This window comes from Prionailurus bengalensis, chromosome D2 (assembly GCF_016509475.1).
Source record: "Prionailurus bengalensis isolate Pbe53 chromosome D2, Fcat_Pben_1.1_paternal_pri, whole genome shotgun sequence".
NCBI lineage: Eukaryota > Metazoa > Chordata > Mammalia > Carnivora > Felidae > Prionailurus > Prionailurus bengalensis.
Window position 1 is genome coordinate 45,073,621 of NC_057351.1, and position 23,049 is coordinate 45,096,669.

The 23,049-nt window shown below is 52.5% G+C and overlaps 1 protein-coding gene across 1 annotated transcript in view; it reads right to left on the minus strand.

Annotated features, from left to right (window-relative positions):
• Positions 1-9,916: 9,916 nt before the first annotated feature.
• ANTXRL (ANTXR like) overlaps positions 9,917-23,049 on the minus strand; it is a 37,121-nt gene continuing 23,988 nt past the window's right edge. Inside the window, exons 10-17 of the mRNA XM_043596796.1 lie at positions 22,693-22,791; positions 21,415-21,484; positions 20,763-20,853; positions 19,016-19,201; positions 17,715-17,750; positions 16,549-16,629; positions 15,032-15,109; positions 9,917-10,234 (exon numbers count right to left, since the gene is read on the minus strand). Of these exons, the coding sequence (XP_043452731.1) occupies positions 9,980-10,234; positions 15,032-15,109; positions 16,549-16,629; positions 17,715-17,750; positions 19,016-19,201; positions 20,763-20,853; positions 21,415-21,484; positions 22,693-22,791 (896 nt within the window). The 3' untranslated portion in view covers positions 9,917-9,979. The remainder of the gene's footprint in view (positions 10,235-15,031; positions 15,110-16,548; positions 16,630-17,714; positions 17,751-19,015; positions 19,202-20,762; positions 20,854-21,414; positions 21,485-22,692; positions 22,792-23,049) is intronic.

A 23,049-nucleotide genomic window follows, 5' to 3' on the forward strand; every position in this document is an offset into this window, starting at 1 on the left:
CCACATTCCTGTGGGCCTCTGACATCATGTGTTGTCACCATGTCCATTCTGGAGTCTCTCACCTGCCCCCTTGTGCCCACATTCTGCCTTTGTGCCTATTTCCTCCTCCTGATGGCCTTTCTTCACTTTTGGGTAGATGTGGGCAGCTTCCTGGCCTTGGCTATGGGCCTCCACCCCATCTGGAGTGACAATTTGTCCCTGGATTACTGGGTCACTGAGTCAGGCAGGCAGAAGTTGCCTGAGGCCACGTTGAGTGCCTGAGCACAGTGCCTGAGCCCTGCTAAGTGAGCTCTGGTCTGGGTGTCAGACAGAACAGATAGCTGGCCACCTCTGGGGTGCCTGTCTGAACACTTTGTGTAGGCTCCTCATGCGGGAAATCACTGCAGTCTGTCCTTCCCGCAGCTCAGGCAGACAGTGTGAGGGCCACACCCAACAACAAGGCTGGCAGAACCTGGCCCAGGGCCTGGGGGTGCTCAGTACCTACCCAGGCTAAGCTAGACTTCTCGTGAGCAGTGTTAGGAGCTTCCTGTGGGGTGCCAAGATCTCCAGCCACACATGTCACTCATGGCACAAAGAATGATGGATGCTGCTGTGTTCCTGACACCCAGCTGTGCGGGGGAGTGGGAGGGTGCTGGAGAGCAGTGGGTGCCATGGAGCAATGCGGTTGGTATGAAGGCAACACGAGCAGAGAGCGGCCTTACCAGGAAGGCCGTGTGGGCCAAGGAAGGCGTTTTTAAGGCAGGAGGGCATTGAGCGTGTTTAAATGCTCTTGGAATGTCGAGAAGGAGAAGTGAAGACATAGAGAGAAAACAGAACAGTGACACCAGTTCCCTAAGAAGTGGGAGCCAGGGCACAGCCAGAGACTTTGACATTAGTTAGGAAGGAAAACCCCAACCCCAACCCCAACCCCAACCCTCTTTGTCGTGATCTGTAAAGGAGATGGGCAGAGAATGGGGGCATGTCAGTAAAGAGAAGGCATTCCTCCAAGTGTTCTCAGGTTGTTTTAGTCTGTTTAGCAGGAGGTGATAGAAAATGCCGAGTGTGGGGTGAAGCAGTGAGGTCGGAGGTTGGCCGAAGTTTGAAATTGTCATTGTGGTAAAAAATGAACCTATGGCGGATATCCAACTTGAATATTGGTCGTAGACGTTGAATCACCCTGACGTGCCAAGCTTGAGTGAAGACCTCCCTGGTCCATACGAACATGGGATTTGTTTTAACCAACTGTGTACAGACCCGGGAACGCGTTCTGTCCCATCCAGAGAGCTAGTTCTGCATCTTTGATCAGCCCCACGAGCCCTTCTAGAGCCTTCTGGAGAGTCTGCTGCCTCTCCCTCTCAGCAGACCTCTCAGTGGGTTTCTCTGTGGTGTTTGCTCTCTGGCCTGGTGAGTCAGCAAACGTGGATTTGTTCCTTTGTGTGTTTGAGTTCCAGGGCCTTTGTTTTATCCTTTGATCACTGGGGATGAAAGAATGAGCTGCTATGGCTGTAGTGTCTCATTCTCTCCTCATTTATTAATTTCCCTTTTCTGGTTTCCATCTCAGGGAAAAAACAGGGATAGCATCTGCAGATCCATCTCTCAAATTCTTCCATTTTTTTTTTCTCTTCAATTATGTCCAGTTGTAGTAAATTTCTAAGTTAATGCCATTTTAAAACTTTGATCTTTGGTAAGCTCTGGCATTTTCATAATTAGTTGTTCTTGTCTTACAGCTTTTCTTTCTTTCTTTCTTTCTTTCTTTTGTTTGAACCTTTCGCACAATCCTATTTTAATGTCCCGTTTAGACTTCTCTATTATCTCTACTTTCTGGGCCCTGAGTCTTATCGTTTCTTTTATCTGCTGGCTCTCTTTGGTTAGACACCTAGAACTTTTTCCCCTTGAGCTCCTTGTCAGCAGCAAATGTTCTCCAAGAGACCCCTATGCCCTGGATGGGGAAGGCATCTCCAGAGGGAGAGGGTCATGGTTGGTTTTGCTGACACCTGATAGATTCTGTTAGGTCCAGAAGGACTTTAACGCTAGGTTTTCAGCTCATATTTTCCACACCCTCTCATACCACACTGGGGACTTAGGGCCCTAATTTCCCCTCATCTGGGCACTGGCTTGGGCTGGGGTTGAGGATTCTGGTTCTGTTTTATGGGGACCATTACCTTCTGCAGCTCTGACCTAAAAGGGAGCAGATCCAATCTCTACGTGCCTGAGGGCTGAGGCTTCACCTCTCAACGCATCTGGCCAGAGGGCCTTTGCTCTGACCAGATGTAAATATCGTGCTCAAGTCTTCAAGGCCTAATAGCCACACACTGTTGTGAATCGACTTAACTTCAAGTTTCTTCCTCCTCCTCCTCCTCCTCTTCTTCTTCTTAAATTTCTGGCAATCAGAAAATGGCCTCTCTTGGGGTGCCTGGGTGGCTCAGTCGGTTGAGCGTCCGACTTCGGCTCAGGTCATGATCTCGCGGTCTGTGAGTTCGAGCCCCGCGTCGGGCGCTGTGCTGACAGCTCAGAGCCTGGATCCTGTTTCAGATTCTGTGTCTCCCTCTTTCTCTGACCCTCCCCCGTTCATGCTCTGTCTTTCTCTGTCTCAAAAATAAATAAACGTTAAAAAAAATTAAAAAAAAAATAAAATAAAATGGCCTCTCTTATGTTTAGCCAGAACTTGTGTTGACAGTTGTGTTCAGCACTGAGGCCTCAGTGGCATAGGTTTCCCCCAGTAGTATTCAGTAGCCCAGGGCAGGCACAGAAAAGGCAAAGAACTGGTTCCATCCATGTGAGTCAGAAGTTTTACGCTGAGCGTGTGACACAAAGAAATGGGACCAGAGAAGTGCATCATATTGGAGTGAGGTTGGTCTAGATGCTGGGCCCTGGGGCCTGTGCTGTAAACAGAAGGGGAATGACTATGGATGGGGCATCCTGATAAGGTTAAAAAACAATGGGGTGGGAGGAACGAGTCAGTAAACTGGGAGCATACATGGTGTTGGCGAGAGGGAGAGGTCTGAATTGTGCAGTTAAGGGATTACAGGGCTCAGGGTGCATTCAGGGGTAGGGAGATGGAAGTTCAGTGCAGGAAGGTGGCCAAGAGGTCAAGGATTAAGAGGTCACGGCATTGGATGGGACATACCACGAGTGTTGAGGTTCCCTGGGATAACAGCAGGCGTCGGACTGCATGGCCGTGTCAGCCAGGTGCCCACGTGTGCAGTCAAAGGGGAGGAGATGGGCGACTGGGGGGAGAAGGGAAGAGGGTGGTACAGCAGAGTGGGTCTTCCCTGAGTCCTTGGCAGTGTGCAGAGCCCATGCACTTGGGCACACTGGGCTGGGGTACAGAGGCTGGAGTGGGCCCCCTGGCACAGATCTAGCCGCCCCAGCCATGAGTCTGCTGTTAAACAGGAGGCTATGTGTTTGGTGAGAGGCCTGTGGGTTGGAAAAGTGTGTGCTGAGGGTTTAGGGCATTTCAGGCCCCCCCAGCCCTGCCAATACTCTCCCATTTCTCCAGGTTTTAAAGACATATCTACTGTCTCCAGAAAAAGGAAAAATATGTGTGACGCATAATGGACGCGCAGTTAACTAAGTGGCGAGACAGAAGCCTCCATCATGTTTGTTCCATGGCTCTGTTTAACACGGACATTTTAACATGGATCTTTAAGTTGGGCTAGTAAATGAATGTAAGCTCTGAGCGCCATCTCCTGGAACGATCTATCACATCATACTGGCCTCCGGTCATCCTCATCCCATCCCTAATGAGGCACCTGGGTACCTACTGCCCGAGGTTACAGGCAGGAAGGCTCCTGGGCCGGGGACATGGGGGAACACTACAGGAGATGCCCATCCATCTCTGTCTTCTGCCTCCTGAACCCCAGGAAACTTCTGCTGATTTAGCCCCGTCCCATCTCGGCCCAGCTCCTGGCCCTGGCTCACCTAAAGCAGGGCCCCTGCTCTTATCCTCCTTCCCCTTTATGGCCTCCTGTCTGTGTGGCAAACACCTTTCGCCACCAGCCATCTGCTGTCTGAGCCAGAGTTTGCTTCCCAGGGATGTCCACCACCCATGGGTAGAGGAAAAGAAAACAGAAAGGTTCAGGGTTTCCAGTTACAAGGACCTGCATTTTTGGGTTTGAGCATCCCAGGTCACCTTTGGGCTTAAGGACTGCAATGCTGGGCATTCTGTATGTCATTGGAGCCCCAGAACTTCCGCAAGGATCATGGACACGGGGCCGTGGCCCCCAGAATGATGAGGCACCAACACTCTCATCTTCAGCTCCTCATTCGTCAAAGGAGGTGATGAGCCCCCAAGGTCCCTTCCCGATCTTGCAGTCTGACCTGAGCAGGTGGGTCCTGACCCAGCATCGCCTCAAATTCCCAAGAGAGCGTCACAGGATCTGCCACTTTGGAGCCCCCACTCTGTGTGTGAGGTCAGGGAGCTTTGCGCATCAGCACACTCAATCCTCACATGGCTGTAGTCTCTACAGAGGCAAAAGTCACCTGCCTGTGCTCCCCCAGCTTGTCCTTAACCATGGAGCTTTTTCACAGGACCTCCCCCATCTCCCCCAGAACCCCCCACTTCAAAAAGCATCAGCTGATAAATAGCTATTAGGGGCTGAATCGTGTCCTCCCCAAATTAATCTGTTGACGTCCTCATCCCCTAGTACCTCAGAATGTGACTATTTGGAGATGGGGCCGTTAAAGTGATAATAAAATTAAGTGAGGTCATTAGGGTGGGCCCTATTCCAATATGACCACTGTCCTGAATGGAGAGGTTAGGACACGGATACACACAGAGCAGACACCTGTGAGGACACAGGGAGGAGATGGCCATTTATTTACAAACCAAGGAGAGGCCTCGGAAGGAATGAAACCTGCAGACACCTTGATCTTGGAATTAAGAAAATAAATTTATTTTTTTAAAGATTTAAAAAAATATTTATTTATTTGAGAGAGAGAGAGAGAGGCAGAGAGAGAGGGAGACAGAGAATCCCAAGCAGCCTCCACACTGACGCAGGCTTGAACACATAAACAGCAATATCATGACCTGAGCCAGACGCTCAGTGGACCGAGCCACCCAGGAACCCCAAGAAAATAAATTTCTTTTTTAAAATTAAAAAAAAATTTTTTTTACTCTCACTGACATCAGGTTCTGCCATGTAAATTCCTTTTTTGCTGATTAAAGGTGAGTGTGTAATATGTGACCCCTCTGAACAAACGTTTTTTGTTTTTAATTTTTTTTCTGTTTATTGATGTTTGAGAGACAGAGCGTGAGCTGGGGAGGGGCAGAGAGAGGAAGACACAGAATCCGAAACAAGCTCCAGGCTCTGAGCTGTCAGCAAAGAGCCCGATGCGGGGCTCGAACCCACAGACCATGAGATCATGACTGAGCCGAAGCCGGATGCTCAACTGACTGAGCCCCCCAGGTGCCCCCCAGGTGCCCCAAGAAAGTAAATCTCTAGAAAAAAAAAAGGAAAGAAGTTCCTGCTGTTTATGGCCCCAAGACTCGGCTACATTGTTACGGTAACCCATGCAAACAAGTGCCATTGGATGTGCATACACTGCTTGTACTATTTGCTGTTAACTGAGCCCAGACTGCACGTAAGGGACCAGACTTCTCTCTCCTCACACTTGCCCAAGCCCTTCTCTCCCAGCTGGCACGGGCCCCGTCTGTAGGTTGGAGGCAGCAGGCAGGTGTGGGACACTGGTAGAAGGGGCAGGTGCTGGGGGCAGGTGAGAGCAGACGTTGAGGGGCTCTTACGTGTTCACACGGCTTCCTGGGGCATCAGGAAGACAAAGTAGGTGAGAGAAATGAGTGGGAGTGAAGGGGGTGGGGCGACCAGGGCCACTCGTGGAGGGACAGATGGGTCAGGCTCCTCAGCGTGTTGCAGACCACACTGGAGGCACCTGCTCGGCCTGCAGTCACACCGTCAACGCTGTTCCCACACCCCAAGCTGGGACTGACAGCAGCCATGTGCCCACGTGGATGTCTTTCCCCCATCAGTGTGGCACTGGGGAGCAGCCAGTCAACCTGAGCAGCAGACCAGCAACCGGGGGCTGTGGGGGGCTGGGCAGCTAAGTGCACAGGGAGGCGGAGATGGGGGCGAAAGAAGCAGATGCAGAGAGAGGGGGACGGACAGAGGTCACATGGCCCGGAGAGCAGGAGAGCCTGAAACAGAAGGCCAAGCATTGTTCCATGGGCTTTCCAATGCTGCTGGGGCTTGGCTGCCTGTCTGACCCCAGGTCAGGACCTACAGCCACTGTTGTTCTGTCCTTCTGGCGTCTGCCGTGGGCTCTGCCTCTGCACCGCCCGGAGGCAGGGTCGGGTCGGGTCAGGCTGGGCTCTCCTGTCTGGAGAACCCTGATGGCAGGATTTCTTAAACTTTTCCATGGAAATTCTCAACTGACGGAAGGCGTGAACAGGGTGGGGGTACACCCTAAGCGGTATGTGAAACTTTTGCGAGCTTCGTGGTTCATCTGAAAGATTCATGATTTAACAATGCAACTCTTCAAATTTCAGAATGTAGTTTTCATGTGCTCATTCCTTGTCCATTCTACCCCCTCATTCTGAGATGCTAAAGCACTGCCCCTGAGAAGCTTCAGTCTTGACACAAGGTGGGAGGCAGGTGGCCTTCAGACCACTTGTCTCCCACTGAGACCAACCAGGCAACATCCAGGGCCTGGGTGCCTACTTGGAATGTGGAATGGAAAGCAGAGAGAGCGAGCGGAACTGAATGGACATTTCTGCAGATTGCTTCATCATGTGAGCAGATCGCCGAGCGCAGCGCAGTTGGAACACCAGGCAGTGCCCGAGATAGTACCCTTCTTCCACCCTGACCTCGTCTACTTCCTGGGCCTGCTCTGGGAATCCTGGTGCATGACAAGGAGGTGGGGGAACCGTTAAGGCGACAGCTTTAAGTGTGCATGCTCCAATATGGCGGTGGGTATGCATGGGTTTCTGTTTGCGTGCTTGTGAAGGAGGTTTATGTCTGAGCCGGGTGGGGTCTGGGAGAGGATCCTGGCTTCCAGAAGCACAGGCTTTGGCCCAGGCTTGGAGGTCCACATGGGCTGCTTCGCAAGACACCAACAGGCCTTCAGAAAATGTCTAAAATGAGGAATAAGCATTGCCCAGCGTATTCTGTTTTGTAGACATGTCAGCTTGGGACGGCTCAGATGTCAGACTTGTTATAAAGATAGCTTGCCCCAGGTAGGAGGGGGAGGTGGGAGACCAAAGGCAGCCCACCTCTGAGTCAGCTGTCAGCAGCGGGCTATGCCCCTTTCTCTCTTCACTAAGGTGAGGAGCCCCCTGCTTATGACAAGCCAGAGGCTCTGCTGAGCTAGAACTGGGGAAAGCAGGGCAGGAGCCCGGGCCCAAGGAGGGATCTCCAGTGAAATTCCCTTTTGCTGCTACCTCCTGATACTGTCACTCCTAGAAGCGAGGCCAGGGTCGGTGGCTGTGGATGGCCAAGGGCAGGCCGATGTTCCTCTAAGATGTCCACGTCTACCTCCCTCTTCAGCTCAGGGATGAAGAAGGTGTGATGAGACCTAGTTATTATCGGCTAAAAATAAGAAGGCTCTCGAGGTCCATTAATGAACAGATTTCATTCGCAGTCACATTAAGCCCTTTTATTGAATCACAGATACATTTCTCCATATAGGGTCACAGAGGCTGCGAGATGGGCCTGCACTGTCTTACGGTCATACTTGGATATGATGCAGAGGCACAGAGCTACTTTCAGAAAAGTGTCCTTGAGGGGCGCCTGGGTGGCTCAGTCGGTTAAGCGGCCGACTTCGGCTCAGGTCATGATCTCACGGTCCGTGAGTTCGAGCCCCGTGTCAGGCTCTGTGCTAACAGCTCTGAGCCTGGAGCCTGCTTCGGAGTCTGTATCTCTCTCTCTCTGACCCTCCCCTGTTCATGCTCTGTCTCTCTCTGTCTCAGAAATAAATAAACACTTAAAAAAAATTAAAAAAAAAAAAAAAAAAAAAAGAAAAGTGTCCTTGAACCTCTCAGGCCAGGACAGTGCTTTCACACCAGTTACAGACAAAACAAAATATTCTACTTCTTGAGAAGAGATCAAAATCTCTGTCTACACTTTCATGCTGTTTCATTCTCTTTCTTTCCAATAAAAAAAATGTTTCACACACTTTTCTTGGTATTATAAGTACAGTAAACATTTTCCCCCCAGATTCTCAAAAGACCCATGGTCCTAGCCACCTTTTTAAAGCTGGATGTGGCTGTTCTTGGCTCATTTGTATATGACCCATAAGTACCTGCAGCTCAGTGGAGGCAGTCTAGAACCAGTGGGACCCATCCCGCACTAGACAGGCATCTGAGACCCACCGGACCTTTCCCCGTGGGGCCAGCCCTGTGTCACCTGCCAGCCTTGTTAACATGCTCTGTGCTTACACAGCCGGTGATTTTCACTCTTGCAACACTAAACCAAACCAGAATGTTGGCTAAGGCCTCACAGTCCATGAAGGACTTCAGGAAGTGAGGCATGGAGGGGTTGCTTGTGGTCTTCAAGCACCTATCACTCACTGCTCTGGAATGAGTCACTGAATGGAGTCCCAGTGAAACTACTGAGTCCCATGCCACAGGGGCTAAGCCCCCTCCTCTATTTCCTCCGTCTTGAGTTGGCTTATTTCTCTGAGACACCCGTGCCTGGCATTTCGTGCCAGGAAAAGGCTTCCCATAAATAGCTTGCAAGACAGATGTACTGGCAGAGGTGGAAAAGGCCCACCATGCGGGTGGACATGTTCTCTGTCACCGTTCCTGTCCTGGCAGGACACTGATCTGCGACCCAGGCTGGGACAGGGCAGACAAGTGGGGGAGGGGTCCACAAGAAAGAGCAACTCCAGGTAAAAAGGCTTTGGAGAGTTACCCTGCAAACATTTTCCACATTCATAGCCATTCCAGGAAAACCGTTATTTATTTGTTTGTTTATTTATTTATTTATTTATTTTAACGTTTATTATTAAGAGACAGAGAGACACAGAGCATGAGCAGGGGAGGGGTAAAGAGAGGGGGAAACACAGAATCTGAAGTAGGCTCCAGGCTCTGAGCTGTCAGCACAGAGCCCAACGCGGGGCTTGAACTCACAAACTGTGAGATCATGACCCGAGCCGAAGTTGGTCACTTAACCAACTGAGCCACCCAGGCGCCCCCAGGAAAACCTTTTCTTTTTCTTTCTTTCTTTCTTTCTTTCTTTCTTTCTTTTAATTATGGGCATTGCTATGCAGCCACTTTAATCAATACAGACTAAAAACCCAAACCTGATGTATTTTTTTTACCTATACTTGTCTTACAGAAATTCTACTGAAAAGCATAATTATGACATTCAAGGACAAGAGGCTGAGGGTGCAGAGTACTTTAATTTACTATCGACATGGATTAGAGATAACTGGTTGTGGTCTTGCAAATGGCAAATGACAAATAGGGGAGGTTTACATTCCCTAGGGAAACGGAGAGGATTCTCTAAAATTCTTCTGGGCCTGGGGACGGTTTGGGGTATCTGGAAAGAGAAGTTACCCTGGCAGCTGGTGACCTTGGGGGAGGCTTGTCTCTTTCTAGGACACATTCAGAGTGTGGGTAGTGAAAAAAATGAAAACCAAGAACGTGGAGTCAAGGAGGGTGAGAAACTCAAGTCTTTCTCTCTACACAAAATTAGGGAAGGAGACACAGGATTGGATTCCTATTTCAAAGACATGTTGGGCTTTTTTCAAAGAGCGGAATTTGGCCAAAATCCCAGGTGTCCCAGCCCTTGGGGACAGAAGAAGAGTGGGCCGTGGGGACTGGGGCACATCCATGTCTGCATCCACAGGACACCAGGGTGCTTTGTCCTGGAAGGAAGCAGTATAGATAGTCTCATACAGTGGAGCAAAGCCCACCAAATTCTCTTGCTGATCAGCAACTAATTCCAACTCCCTTTGACTGTAAACCAACACTCAAAACGTATGTCTAATTCAGTGCACAAAGGGCTCTTAATAACCTTGGGGTTTTGGTGAGATGGAGGCTGGGCTATGGGGGTGGGAGTGACAGAGTGGTTCCGCAGAGTGCCGGGGAAGAGGGGGCCATCAGTGGCAGCATCCTGGAGGGAAGCCGGGAACACTTGCGTGATGGGCATTGGCAGCATGAGTAGCAGTTGCTGATGGGGAAGCACTCCTGGCTGGGTGGAAAGCAGATCTTTGGGGTGCAGGGTAGAAGGCAGATCTTTGGGGTACAGGGATACTTCATGCAGGGGGGCCTCAATCGGGCAAAGTTGAGGCACCTCCTCTGTAGGGAAGAGAAGAGAGAGAAGGTCACTGAGAAACCAGTGGAATTGGGTCCAGAAAGCTGTGGTTTCTCTGGCTGCTGGGGCCTGTCAAGCTCCTTCTCTAATCACACCTGTGCTCTTCCTACTGCCCAGATCCCCAATGATCCCCTGCTGAATCTGTCTGGGCCTGTCGGTCCCCAGAAGGTCCCACCAGTCCCCACAGGTGCTCCATGTAGTGGGCAAACTTTGGGCTTCTGTGAACCCATAATTCCCTCATAGTGTTATGCTTGAGTGCCTGAGAGTGACAAAGGGTATGACCACTGCTTTCTTTTACTGAGACTTTCATTGTCATCACCCTACTGTTAAAAATCCTTACTAACCCTTTCGAATAATCTTGGTTTTCCCTCCTAACAGTAGCCACATTAGAAAAACAACACACCTAAACCCCCTTGAATTTATAAGTATGTTATTAATGAATCTGGGTCACCTAGAGGCAGACCTTGTCCTTTCCCATATCCACAAGGATATTGATCCAATGAAAAGTTCAAGAAAGACACACACCCTTGGGGACCCGCATGCCTGTGTGCAGAGTGGAGCCAAGCCCAGAGATGGGTAGGGATTCCTGGCTGTGACTTTCCCAGCAGGACAGCAAGACTGACATACTTTGTAAAATGTCACTTTCTAGGCAACTTTCTATGTAATATCACCTTAGGCTTTATCAAGTTAATATTGTTACCTTTTACAGATAAACATTTCTGCTTCTCTTGATCATAACAGAGATATTGTAGAGAGCCCAGACAATACAGACAGACATGCACGAGGAAACAAAAGTTGTTTATTTCCCAATCCCATTCTCTAATGCCGCCTTTGCACAACCACATTCCAGGGCCGAATAGGGGACCCTCTAGTCCATAGCCCAGAGCACTGCAGCTGGGTCTCTTCTCAATACCATAGACTGTTTTGGGCCCATGGGCAGAGTCTCGGTCATCTGGCAGGACGTTCACCATCCCTGCCCCAGGATCACATCAAAAACTCCCAAACTACACTCAACTGTAATTTTTTTCAATTCATCCTTAAATCAGTTTGATCAAATTCCCTAAGCATGTTCATTACAATTACACTAAAGCAGAGCTAAGCGCACGATTCCTCTGGGAAAAGCTGGCAATGTGGTCTAGGTTTTCACATATCCAAATCTTCTGTTATAGCAGTGAGTGAAGGTTTGTGGTTTCATTATAGGTCAGTACACTTGTGTTACACGTGTGCATGGGTGTGCTGCTACTGAGAACAGATTGGAAACTTTATCTTTATCTCAGGCTCCTTTATTTCTGCTTATTTACTCCCGAGCATAAACAGATTATCTAGACCTAGCAACTGCTGTGGGATTGCTCTGATTTCATCAAGGGATGACTGTAGGGCACCTGTGCTGAGCCCGTCCTCTCTCCCACGCCTGAGTCCGTCTCCGGGAGCTGCAGGCTGCATCTTCCCATGGACTGCTGGGAGAAAAGAGGGGCCCTACGTGGCAGGGGGAACGCGGAGGGCCAGAGAGACCCTGAGACTGTGTTGCAAGTGTCATGGGCTGAGTGGAGGGGTCTGGGGGTGGAGGGGAGTCTCCTTCCTCTCTGCCTTCCTACCATTTGATGACCTAAGGCAGTGACCAATTACTGTTTACATCAGTTCAGTGCTGCACAGTGAAGGGACTAATCTTGGATCCACTGGCAAATGGGTCACTGCTAGCCCGAATCTCCATGCTTTGGGACATGGGCTCCATTACCTCGTTTCCTGCTACTTCATGGGGAATGTGTGCATGTGTCAGCATGTCCTTGCACATGCTTGGGTTGCCTCTGTGTGTGTGTGTGTGTTTGAGTTTCAGGTCAGGGGGAGGAGAGGGTTGCAGAACACAGGAGAGCCAGCTGCATCACAATCCCAAGGTTATGATCTGAGATCTTCTCAAAGTTCACCGGCTTGACAGACAGCTATCAAGTTCAGTCTTCCTGGAGAGGGGAAGCTACGTACCAGCTTTGTCACACCCCCCTCCCTGATGAAGCTCCCTCTGTGCCATGGGCAAGGACAGAGGACTCAGGAGCTCCTTGGCATGAATACATCATAAGGCCGATCTGTACCCAGGTTCTAATTGTTCCATGGAAGAACACTTTCCCAGCAAACATACATGAGCTCATATTTAGAAGGAGGTCTGTTATCAGCATACTATCAAAATAACAGTGACATTCACAATTGTTTGCATATATAACACACTGCGCTGTGGACAGATGGACTCTGTGGACTCTGTGGACAGAGCCCAGATATTTCCCTATGACCCTGGCAGCATGATATGGGTGTTGGAGCCTAGACTTGTACGTGAACCTTCCGGAGGTCATCACCTGCCCTGCCGCACCTCTCCACAGCCCCATCACATTGAGTCCATCACGAAAATTCATGCACTCAGTTTCCACAGCTGTGACATGCAGAGAAGTGACCGCCTTGGTAGAAGAGAAGGAGCCAGGCTGGCAGTGAGGCGTCAGCTCCTGATGCTGGCCCTAGGGCTTCTGGGCAGGAGACTTAACTGTGCGGGGCCTTGGCTTTCTCCCCATGGAATTGTGGGGGATGAAAGAGTTAGTTGTATTAAACAGTTAGAACAGTGTCTGGCCTCGGGAAGCTCTGTCACGGGCAGGTGTGGTCCCTGAGGGGTGGCTGTGAGGAGGAAAGGAGACGCTGTGCATAGGGCGTTGTGTGGGGGACACGCAGGGTATGTGCACTGGGACACAGCTCTGTGACCATGAACTACGTGCAGTGGGGGAGGGTAAGGTTGGCCACTGTTGGCCTGATTTCCTGGCGGACCTAGCAGTGGTCCTGTTGGTGGGTTAATGGGCTTCCCTGGGATAAAGCAACAAAGGAAGGGAATCAGGACCTTGGATGGAAGCCAGGGTTTGACTCAAGATTAAGAAACTAGACTGAGTCTTCTTGGGTCATTCTGTGTATGTGCATAGGGAGAAACGGTCCTGAAGAAAACAGCCACACTCAGGTCTCCAGGAGGATGGTCAGAGGGACAAAGTCACATGGGAGGGACCCAGGAGTGGGAAGGGAACTCACACCCAAAGGGCCTACTTATGGGCTCCCAGCTCTGCTCAGGATGAAGGGGGTTACTTTAGATGGCCCTGGGTGTTGCCACTTGCTCTCTGGGTGGCCTCTGTGACTTTGCTGGCCTCTCAGGACTGTTTTCCCATCAGTAAACAAATGGGGTCACTTTCACTCCCAGCTTGAAAGAGTACTGGGCTGACTCCAGAACTGGCATGGTAGGGGCCTGGGAAAGTGCTGGGCAGCTACAAGTGCCCCACAATCCATGACACTCCCAGTAGGGTCTTGGGAAAGGGACCATATCAGAGGGTGCCCAGTGCCCCTGCCCTCCCCTTGATGGGGTAAAATGGCCCTTTCTGGTATCTCTCCCTTGTTCTCCCTCTGGTCGTGGGCCTCCCTCCATGTCTTGCTCTCTCCCTCTGCCCAGAGTGGATGTGGCTGGGTGGGTTCCTGGCACAAGGCCGGTGTGGTGCTAGTGACCATAATGGGGTTGTGGCCCTGGAAGAGGCTTCAGGAGATCCAGATGCAGAATGGGCATCTGTGCAAACATGGCTGGGACCGCGAGCTCTGTTTAGACCCAGAGCCAGGAGCCCAGTGGTCTCCTGAGGAGCCTTGAAACCTCCGACAGCAGACTTGGCCCTGCTGGGTGTCAGCACACATCCATGTGTCTCCTCAGCAGGGTCCCCACCCCCAGGCGTGCCCAGGACTCCTAATGCTCACCTGGCCACCAGGGACAGTCATGCTTGCCTGAACTAAGAAAATGACTAATGCAGCCCTCACTATAGATACTGGGGACACCACGTCCTCCAGGCACCTGGCCCAGTCTGAGGTTCTGATCATGGGGAAGCTTAGGCACATGATTCCCAGGCAAGCCAGGAGCATGCTCTTCATGGGCCCTAATTCTGAGCTCTGCATTGGTTTTGGGGAAACCATTATGGTTTCATGAGTGCTGACCTGGTGGGGGCAGGGCAGTGAGAAGGGTGGAGGCAGGCCCTGGGGTTCAAGTCCAGCTCTGCCACTCCTAGGCTCTGTGACCTGGGGCAAGTTGCTTGATTTCTCTGTGCCTTGGTCCCTCCTTGGTAAAACTGGCATATTAGTAGTACCTGCACGTACAGTTACTGGCAGGATTGAATGTGAAATTATGGAAAGTTCTTAGACTGGCAGCTGGCATAGGAGGAACTCTAACAATTAGCCATCACAACTATTAAATTCCAAGGGGAACACCTGTAACATGCAGGCTTCTCCCCATTGTCACAGGCAGTGGAATGTGGAGGGACTCTACTAGCTGGCAAAAGCACGCAATGTTGGTCAACAACATGGGGGTGTCACCATGCCCTCCAGCATTCCTGGCACATGAGGGAGCTGCCCAGGAGAGTCTCAGAGGATGAGGGTGTGGATCCAGCAGACACAGGTTGGGGAGCTCGGTGGGGAGGGATGATGGCTGGGGGTCAGGAGAACTTGCTGGCCTGCCTCCTTCTCCAGCCTCTTTCACTTAAGCTTGGAGGCACTGGGTAACACTCTCCCCAAGAAAGTTTCTTGTCCTTCTGATGGGGACCAGCAAGGAAATGCAGGCGCCCCATCCAGAATCCACATGGGAGGCTCATGAGCACCGCGTCTCCTCGTCTGGGGCATCCTCCCGGAAGATGCATGGACAGGGCTCTCTGACCCATAGTCCATGAGCTCAGCGGCCAAGGGCAAAGAGAAAAGGGCGCCTGCCCAGGGAACATCCCTGTGCCCCTGCTTACCGCGTTCCTGGGCTGACACCACATCAATGGGATCTGGTTGCAGCTTTGCACAAAGTCACACAAGGTGTCCAGTTTGCCCTGAAAAGCAGATGTGGCTGTGAGGAAGCTCCAGGGCCTTGCCGTCACCTCCAGAGGGGTAGCAGCCCCTCTGCCTGAGATGGCTCCAGAGGGCTCTGTCCCCAGGAACACACCGAGGCCGCTCTGTAGTCTCCGCCTGGGGCAGGGGCCTGGTGGCCTTGTGTGTTTCAGGGCAGGCAGTGTCACTGTAGGTCACAGATTGTTTTGGAACCCGAAATGAGTCTGTATTTCTGGTGTAGGAGGAGAAGGCAGGGGCTACTTTGAGAGGAAGGGTCTAAGGTGGGGGACATGCAGGGTCACAAGGAGAGGTCTTGCAGGGGAATGTGATGTGGGCATCAGGGAGCTGGGCAGGAGCTGGGAGAAGGGGACAAGGGCCTACAGGGGGCACACCAGGAGCAGGTGGGGATGAGGGCTGATTCTGGGGCTGCTCCAGAGAGAGGAGGGGAGGACACCAGTGAGAGGCCCTGGACCCAGGGGCAGGTGGCCTCCCGACTTCAGGACCTGTAGTTCAGGCCTCTCTGGGCCCTACTGAGGGGGCAGGTGGGGCTGTGCCTTGTGAGCAGGAACAAGCCCCAGGCCATGACCTTTGCCCTGTCTGGAGGCGGTTTGGCTTCTTTGAGCCCCCAGGCTGAATGTCCACAGGCTTTCCAGCTGCCATCTGAGGTTCCTTGAGGGGTCAACAGGGAGACAGCCGGACTAGGACTAACGTGCCCAGGCCCTGGTACAGTGGTTCCAACGGGTTCATCGCCGCAGATGCAGGACCAGGAGGAGGCCAAAGCTCACGAAGGAAGATTATGGGGTTCTTCCTTCCTCAGCCAGGGCCACCAGGGGCCTCCCCACCCTGTCTTCATGCCCCCCTGCAGGGCCTGGAGCTCCCACCCAGGGTGCGGCCCTAGCACTTCCTGTGAGGATGTTTCCTCACAGCCTCCTCCTCTTTGAGGCCCTTGTCCCCATGTCAGTGCGTCCAAGGACAACGTAGTTAGCTTAGTCCCTCAGTTTGCTGAGCTGACTCATGGAACAAACTTTGCTCAGAATTTTCCTTAAACGATTCTTTTTCTGACCTGTGGGAGACTGTTTGTGATTGAGCTTGTGTTTTACTCCTCTGCCTGGTGGCCAAGAAAATGGAAGCCATTGTTGGAGCCGCTGATGACCTCAGACAGCCTGGGACTGGCAGGCTGTGGCCAGCCACCAACATCTGAAAACCTGGGCCCCTTCCAAGCCTGGTGCCGGGCTCCAAGTGGTGTTGGTGATGTCAAGAGCCCTCACAGTCTTTGCCCTCTCCTGGGGCCCGGGATCGGGATGGCCTCTGCAGTTTTTCCCGTGCCCAGGGATCGATGTAGTGCCCACAAAGCTCATCTCCACCCAAGCCATGGTTCATGTGGGGCCATGGACTGGCTGCCTTCCCTTGTCCCTCAGCCCCACCTAAAGGCCCTTCTCACCTCTATCCGTCTTATCCCGCCTCCTCGGCACCTACAAGGGACCACCACTGGGCGGGGCCGTATACATTCCCTCACGGGTGCCTAGGAAGAGAAAGTACAGTTTGCTTCCTGGTCTGGCAGCTCCCGGGTGCAGACACATGACATCTGTCTGTTGCCCCAGCAGTGTCAAGCACTGGCCACTCGACAAGGGGAATTTGGAGATACCAAGGACAAATGAGGAGCACTCTGTACTGTGACAGTGTCCTCCTTGTGAAAACAAGCAAACTCTTTTGGTTTGCAGATATGGCTTTTCCCCAAAAGGCCAACAAACTCTATCCTGTCCCTCTGTGCCCTGGTGCCGCCCTTGGTGGAGAAGCCTGGTCCTGCGGCTATCAGTGCATAGGAGGGCCATCAGGGTAAAGAATTGGTGGAGGACAGGGCTGCATTCACCTGACCCTGGCACATCCAGTCTCCTCAGGTGACAATGTAACCTGCTACTGTACAGCCCCAGACACTGAGGGCTGTTTCCTACCAGCTCTCAGACTCAGGTCCCCCTGTTTGGGACACTGTGTCCCTGCCCCTGAGTGAGCCATACCCGCTCCTCAGATCCCTGCTCTCTGTGCTCACCCGGCATGGGCCTTACTCAGACTCCATGCCGGGGAAGACCTCTTCCAACCTCACCAGCTCTGCACTCCCCACAGTACCAGCCCGGTCAAGCCTCTTGCCTGCCAGGTGACAGGGATAAAGATCAGTGAAATTCAGCCCAATATTCATTAGAGCCTGAAGGAGGCGACCTGGTCCTGATACCTGAAGCTCTTTTTCCAAGAACTCACCTGAGACCGGGTGAAGGTACAGCTATGAACTGTCCTTTGGGAACTGGCAGAAGTTCCAATATTTTTGGGTCCACAGCCATTGCTGAAATAGGCTACCCCAAGTTGCTAAGTGAGTGGCGCAGCTCTTGATCAGGCTGAGTTGCACACTCGGGAAAGGTGTTTTGAGTCGTAAGTCCTCCCGAGGGCCCTCCCTGTCCCTCTATCACCCTCTTCTTTCGTCCAGCTCTCTCTACCCAGGTAGGTGGGAGGCGGTGGGGCAGCAGGTGGAAATATCCCACAGGCAGCAGGACCCCTTGTGTGAAGGTCAGCGTGGGCACCAGGCACACTGACATGAGGACAAAAATCAGGACTTACCATTACTATCTTCTGCACTGGTGGCTCCTTACAGGGCTAGAATGTTAAAGAGACATGAACATCGGCTGGAGGAGCATGAAGGGCACTGGCTCAGCCATGCAGACAGAAGGGGACCCTACTCAGCAGCAGTGGGACAGAACGTGGGCTTTGGGTGTCAGTCTGCGAGCCCACTGTCTATGGGATGTGGCCAACCGGCTCCAGCATCCCGAGGCTCAGGCTCCTGGGTTATCAAAGGGATATCGGACCTCCCTGGCGGTGGACAGGGAGACAGCCAGACTAGGGTGCCTGGTCCCTGGCGGAGGTGTCCACGCAGTAGTTTTCATTTGGAGCCCTTCCATGACATGAAGACAAGAGAACACATCCAATTCCCTTCCTCCTCTCCCCTCACCTCCCACAGCCCACAGCCTTCCCTAGTCCCCACTCTGTGCTGACAGCCCCCACTCCCGCTTTCTGTCCTCACAGCTCCCCCTCCACAGCAATCCGGCCTGCTTCTGTCTTGCTGCTTTGCTCTGTCCTTTCCCACCTCTGTGGTTTCCTCTTCCTTCACCCAGCTCTGTCCCGGGTCCTTGCAAACCCAGCAGAGCCAGTACGTCTGCCCTTCTCCCTCCCCGGGGGCTAGTGTCTCTCCTTTGCTAGGGCCCTGATGCCACAGCCTATGAGGCTGACATTTTACCCGCCACCCCCAGGTACCAATACCAGAGCAGACACCAGACTGTGAGCTCCTGTGTGCAAGATGGTGGCAGCTCCTTTCCCGTCCCTGTGTGCCAAGTATGGGGCCCATCATGTCCTGGCCCTTAGTAATGACTGAGGAAGGAAGGAGGGATGCACTGGTTGTGTGCAGAAATCTGTACTGGTTTCCAAGGCTCAGTTGCCCCAGAGGCTAGGAATCATCCCTTCCAGCAGATTCTCTTTTGTGGGCCCCAGTGCCTTCTATGGGACCCGCTTTCCTCTCTCAGCATCAGAGGCCTCTTCTGGTGCTTGGTCTCCCTGAGTTCTCCAGAAGCCTGGCTGCTGTGATGCCTCCCTTGTCACTGGGTACTGGGGTGGCTTATCCCCAGAGGACAGGGCAGCTCATAGGATGCCTCTGGAAACAAGCATGAAGCAGGGGGTCCCTGAGATGCAGGCTGAGTTTCTGCCCAGGAATTGTAGACACAGTCTGTGCCTTTGTTTACTCATCTGATGGCCTGGGAGTTTATGGGAACCCACCCAGAGGCAGGATCATGGGGCAGGGGTAGGGGCTGTATCCCTCAAGTTGTTGGCATGGGCCTGGGGAATGGTACTATGTTCAAGATATCACATACCTTTTTGCAACAGCATAGCCAGAAGCAGCAGGAAAGACACAGGACTGTGAGCACGGCTGCGAGGAGCACAACCAAGTAGATAGGTTGGATAGGTGGCATAAATGATGCCAGGTTTTCCGGGGGAGTCATGACTTCTGGAGAAGGAGGAGCTGGAGAGGGTGGTTCATCACCTTCTGATGGCATATTCTGCAGAAAGCACATGTCAAAAGTCTAGGGGAGATCTGGATGGTCCTCACTGGGTGCCTCCCCCCAGCACACTACACCTGCACATCGCGTGTTCCCACTCACCTCAGATTTCCCCACCTCCAGGGAGCACTGAAGGCCTGGAGGACAAGACTGCACTCAAAGAGCTGCTGTGGAACCCTGGGCCACAGAGCCCACCACTGGCTTCGTTCTGAGGCTCTGGCCCAGAGCCCTGACAAGGACCGGAATCCCCATGTGTGACATGCCAGCCCTCACTGCACGCCTCAGCCGCACGCGGTACAGTCCTGCCCTAAACCAAATGCACGGCTTTCCCTGAGGCAGGGGAGCTACAGGGGACAGAGTCTGTGCCCAGGAGGGGGAAGCAGGGTGGGGGCCCATGAACTCAGGCTCCTCCTGAGTTCTTTCCTAAATGTGCCTGCTGAGGGCGGCCTGTCAGACTCCTGAGGGACAAATGGCCGAGTGCGGTCTGCTGGTCAGTGAGTGCCTGTCCTGGCACAAGCGAACATACAGTCAGAGGACTGTCCATGCCGCTGGAACCCTCCCAGCTGGGACTGGACACTAGGCTGGTGGCAATCAGGCACGGGCATTGCTCCTCCCAGGCAGCCCTCTTCTTGTGCCTAACGTGCTCTGTCGCCCATGTCATGCTGCCCCGCCCCAGGTGCCCGGGTGACGTGGAGCTCCGAGAAGTGGGCACCTGGGAGCAGCACCCTCTTTCCCATGTGCCCGTCCCTGAGCTGAGTCCCAGGCCCTCCCCACAGCCCTGGCAGCTTCCCACCAAGTGCTGGAGAGCAAAGTCCAGCAGAGGTCAGAGAGTTAGTGGAGATGGAGCATGAGAAAGCAGCAGAAGCAGAGGGGGAGGCTGATGCCCTCTGCAAAATGACAGGGGTGTTCCCCAAGTGGGCTTGGTCTTGCGAGCAGTGATGGGCGTGTGTGGGTTCAGCTCTGCCAGCAACTGCTGAAACACCCTGACTGGACAGGGCCACAGTGGGTCCTGCTCTCCAGATCCCCTCTGTCTGGGGCCCGGGTTTGGAGCACCTCGCTGCCCCAGAGGTTCTGGACTCAGGCTCCTAACACACTAGCCTCCCAGCCTCTCCCACCTGCCCAGCTGGAATGCAGGATGGAACCCCGAGCTCCCCACTGCTATTCTTGGGTCAGCAGAGGTGGCAAGGGGCAAGGCAGGGTGGCAGAGCCCCAGCACCATTTCTGGACTCTGCTTAGAGCTCTAACCGTTCCCTTTCCTGTGCCTTCAGGGACACCTGGTTCCCAGAGAGAACAGAGGTTCTGCAGGACCTGGACAGAAGGCTACATGGCAGGTGCTCTTGTGGAAGCACTCCCAGGGCACCTCACAAGCCCCACGTGCGGGCAGCTTGCCAATGAAGGGCTGAGGGCCCCAAGCTGGCTCTGAGAAGTCATCCCAGCCCCCTGTCTGCACAAGCTACTTTCTTGGGCCATTGGCACTGTGTCCCTTCTCCTGCCTCCCAGGGCATGTGCTCCTTAAGTGTAAGTGCTCTGGACAGCCCCAGGAGGGAACCTGCCACCTTACCCTGGAACTCATACAGTTGTCGCTGGTGATGTTAGCATCACTCCTGATGAAGCTGATGGCATTATTCAGGCTAACTTTCACATGGACCAACCTGCAGCATAGAAATTGTGGATAGACAGAAATAGCCCCAACAGACATAGTTCTTGCATGTGGATCAAACCACATCCCCCATTTCTTCTCATTGTAACTGATCATCAGGGATTGGGGCCACCAGTGAGCACATGGCATGGGTAAGGAGAGCTCACACCAAGCCCTTGAGATCAATCTCTGCAGTGAAGACTGGCCAGGCATGAGGAGTCCTGCCTGGGGTCAGATGCCCTCCTGGCCATGGGCTAGGTTTCCAAGGAGGGTAGATGGGTGTCACCATCCTGACTTTTCTCAATTTGCAGAGTATGTTGGCTTAGCTCTGATGGCTACCTGGAGCAAAGACTTTCCCTGGGGACATCATCTCCAGTAGTCTCCCTCCTTGGCAGAGACTGGGCTATAGCATATCCCTGAGCATCTCAGGTGACCACCAACAAGGAGAAGTGGAGAGTATGCCCTGAGACTTTGGGAGATACACATGTGCTGCCCCAGCAGAGGTGACATCCCACATCCTATATACCTCATAGTGGCAAAAACTGCACCTGTGGCCCTTGACCTGGGCACTTACTGGTCTGGTTTTTGTATCATTACTCCTGAGCATGTTATGGTGTTATCATCCACAGTGGTGGCTTTTTTATCTAGGAGAAAACCACAAGAGAATAATGTCAAGGAGCATGTCCATCCATCCATCTCCCCTCAGCTGGCCCCTGGCAAGCAGACTAACACTGGAAGATGCCAGCTTCTCTTTGCTGCCTTCCTCTGAGCCCTGGCTATACACCAGGCTCTGTGCAATGCCTGGTTGGAATGCAAAAGGTTGAGTCCCTGCTCTCAAAGGCCCTACATTTGAGGGATGGGAGGGAGACAATGAAATAACAAAGAAGAAAATAAATGTGGAGAGGGACACTTCTTGAGACCACAATAAACAACAGAAGGCACAGCGAATAGAGGGGAAGGGACAGCTGCTTAGGAATGTGGGGCCTGTCCTGTTCCTAAGAGACACCATTTCCCTTAAGGGACTGAAACATTTACCGTGTGATGTTGTGATGTCTGGAGGTAGCTCTGGGTTTACCAGATGGCCCTGCAGTAAGACATCACTGCACATAATCTCAGGTCCAATGAATGCACTGGGGGCTCAGTGGGAGATAGTCCTACTGTACCACCCTGCTCTCTGGGGAGGATCATACCCATCTCAGTGTGGGGGCACATCTATGTGCTTCTACTGGCCACTCACCCATCATGGATGAATACCTGATGCCTGAGTATTTCCTTACATTATAGGCTTACATAGGTGATATGGTTTAGCTCGACTATCATATTGGCTTCGTTTTGCAGTAGAGGAAAAAGAAGCTGAGAATAGAACCCTCATTTGGTCAAGGTCAGACAAGTAATGTGTGCCTGTGCCAGGATTCCTGGGCCTGGGCCTGGAAGCTGGCATCCTGTCTCAATCCCAGATGCACACATTCTCTTGTGAAGCTCCCAGTGTGCCTGGCCCAGGGCTGCCTGTGTTTCTTGCCAGCAGACTCAACGGATTCGGGTCCTTGTCTCTCAAGGCCAGTGAGAGCTGAGCCAAGGGAGGGGGAGTACAGCTCTGGGGCACACCCAGCACACCACAGCCATTCTTGGCAAGGGTTAAAGCCCTGCTAGGAGAGGCTCTTGTGGTTGATGACTTCCCAGCTTTGAGGTATAGGTCACCAGGCTTCCCAGCCAGGTAACTCCTTCTACTTGATCTATCCTCACAGGACCCACAGTGAATGGTAAGCAAGGGCTTTGAAAACTTGGCTGGCTGAGGGGAAGGCAGCCTGTTGTAGGGAGTTTGTCACTTGGAGGCACCAAGAGAGCTACTTACCGAAGAATTTATCATTGCTGAAGCGGAATCTACAAATAACTTCTTCCTTGTTTATTGCATTATTAAATCCTTTTCCAGAAATCATAATTTCATAGTCTTCTGCAAAGCAACATTCAAAGGTCTGTGTAAGGTGGGGCTGAGGGCTGCCTTCCCTCTGTCTTACAAGGCATGTCCCCCCACAAAATGGAATTCTCAGGAAGGAAACATGTTGTAACAAACAAGGCTGACCTCTGGAGTCCAGATCCTGACCCAGTGTAATGGAGGGTCCACTCTGAGTAACAGGGGAGATTTAGGCTGTAGGGGGGCCTCTCATCTTCACCCCTGATACTTGGAGTCCATTAAAGGGACCCAACCTCA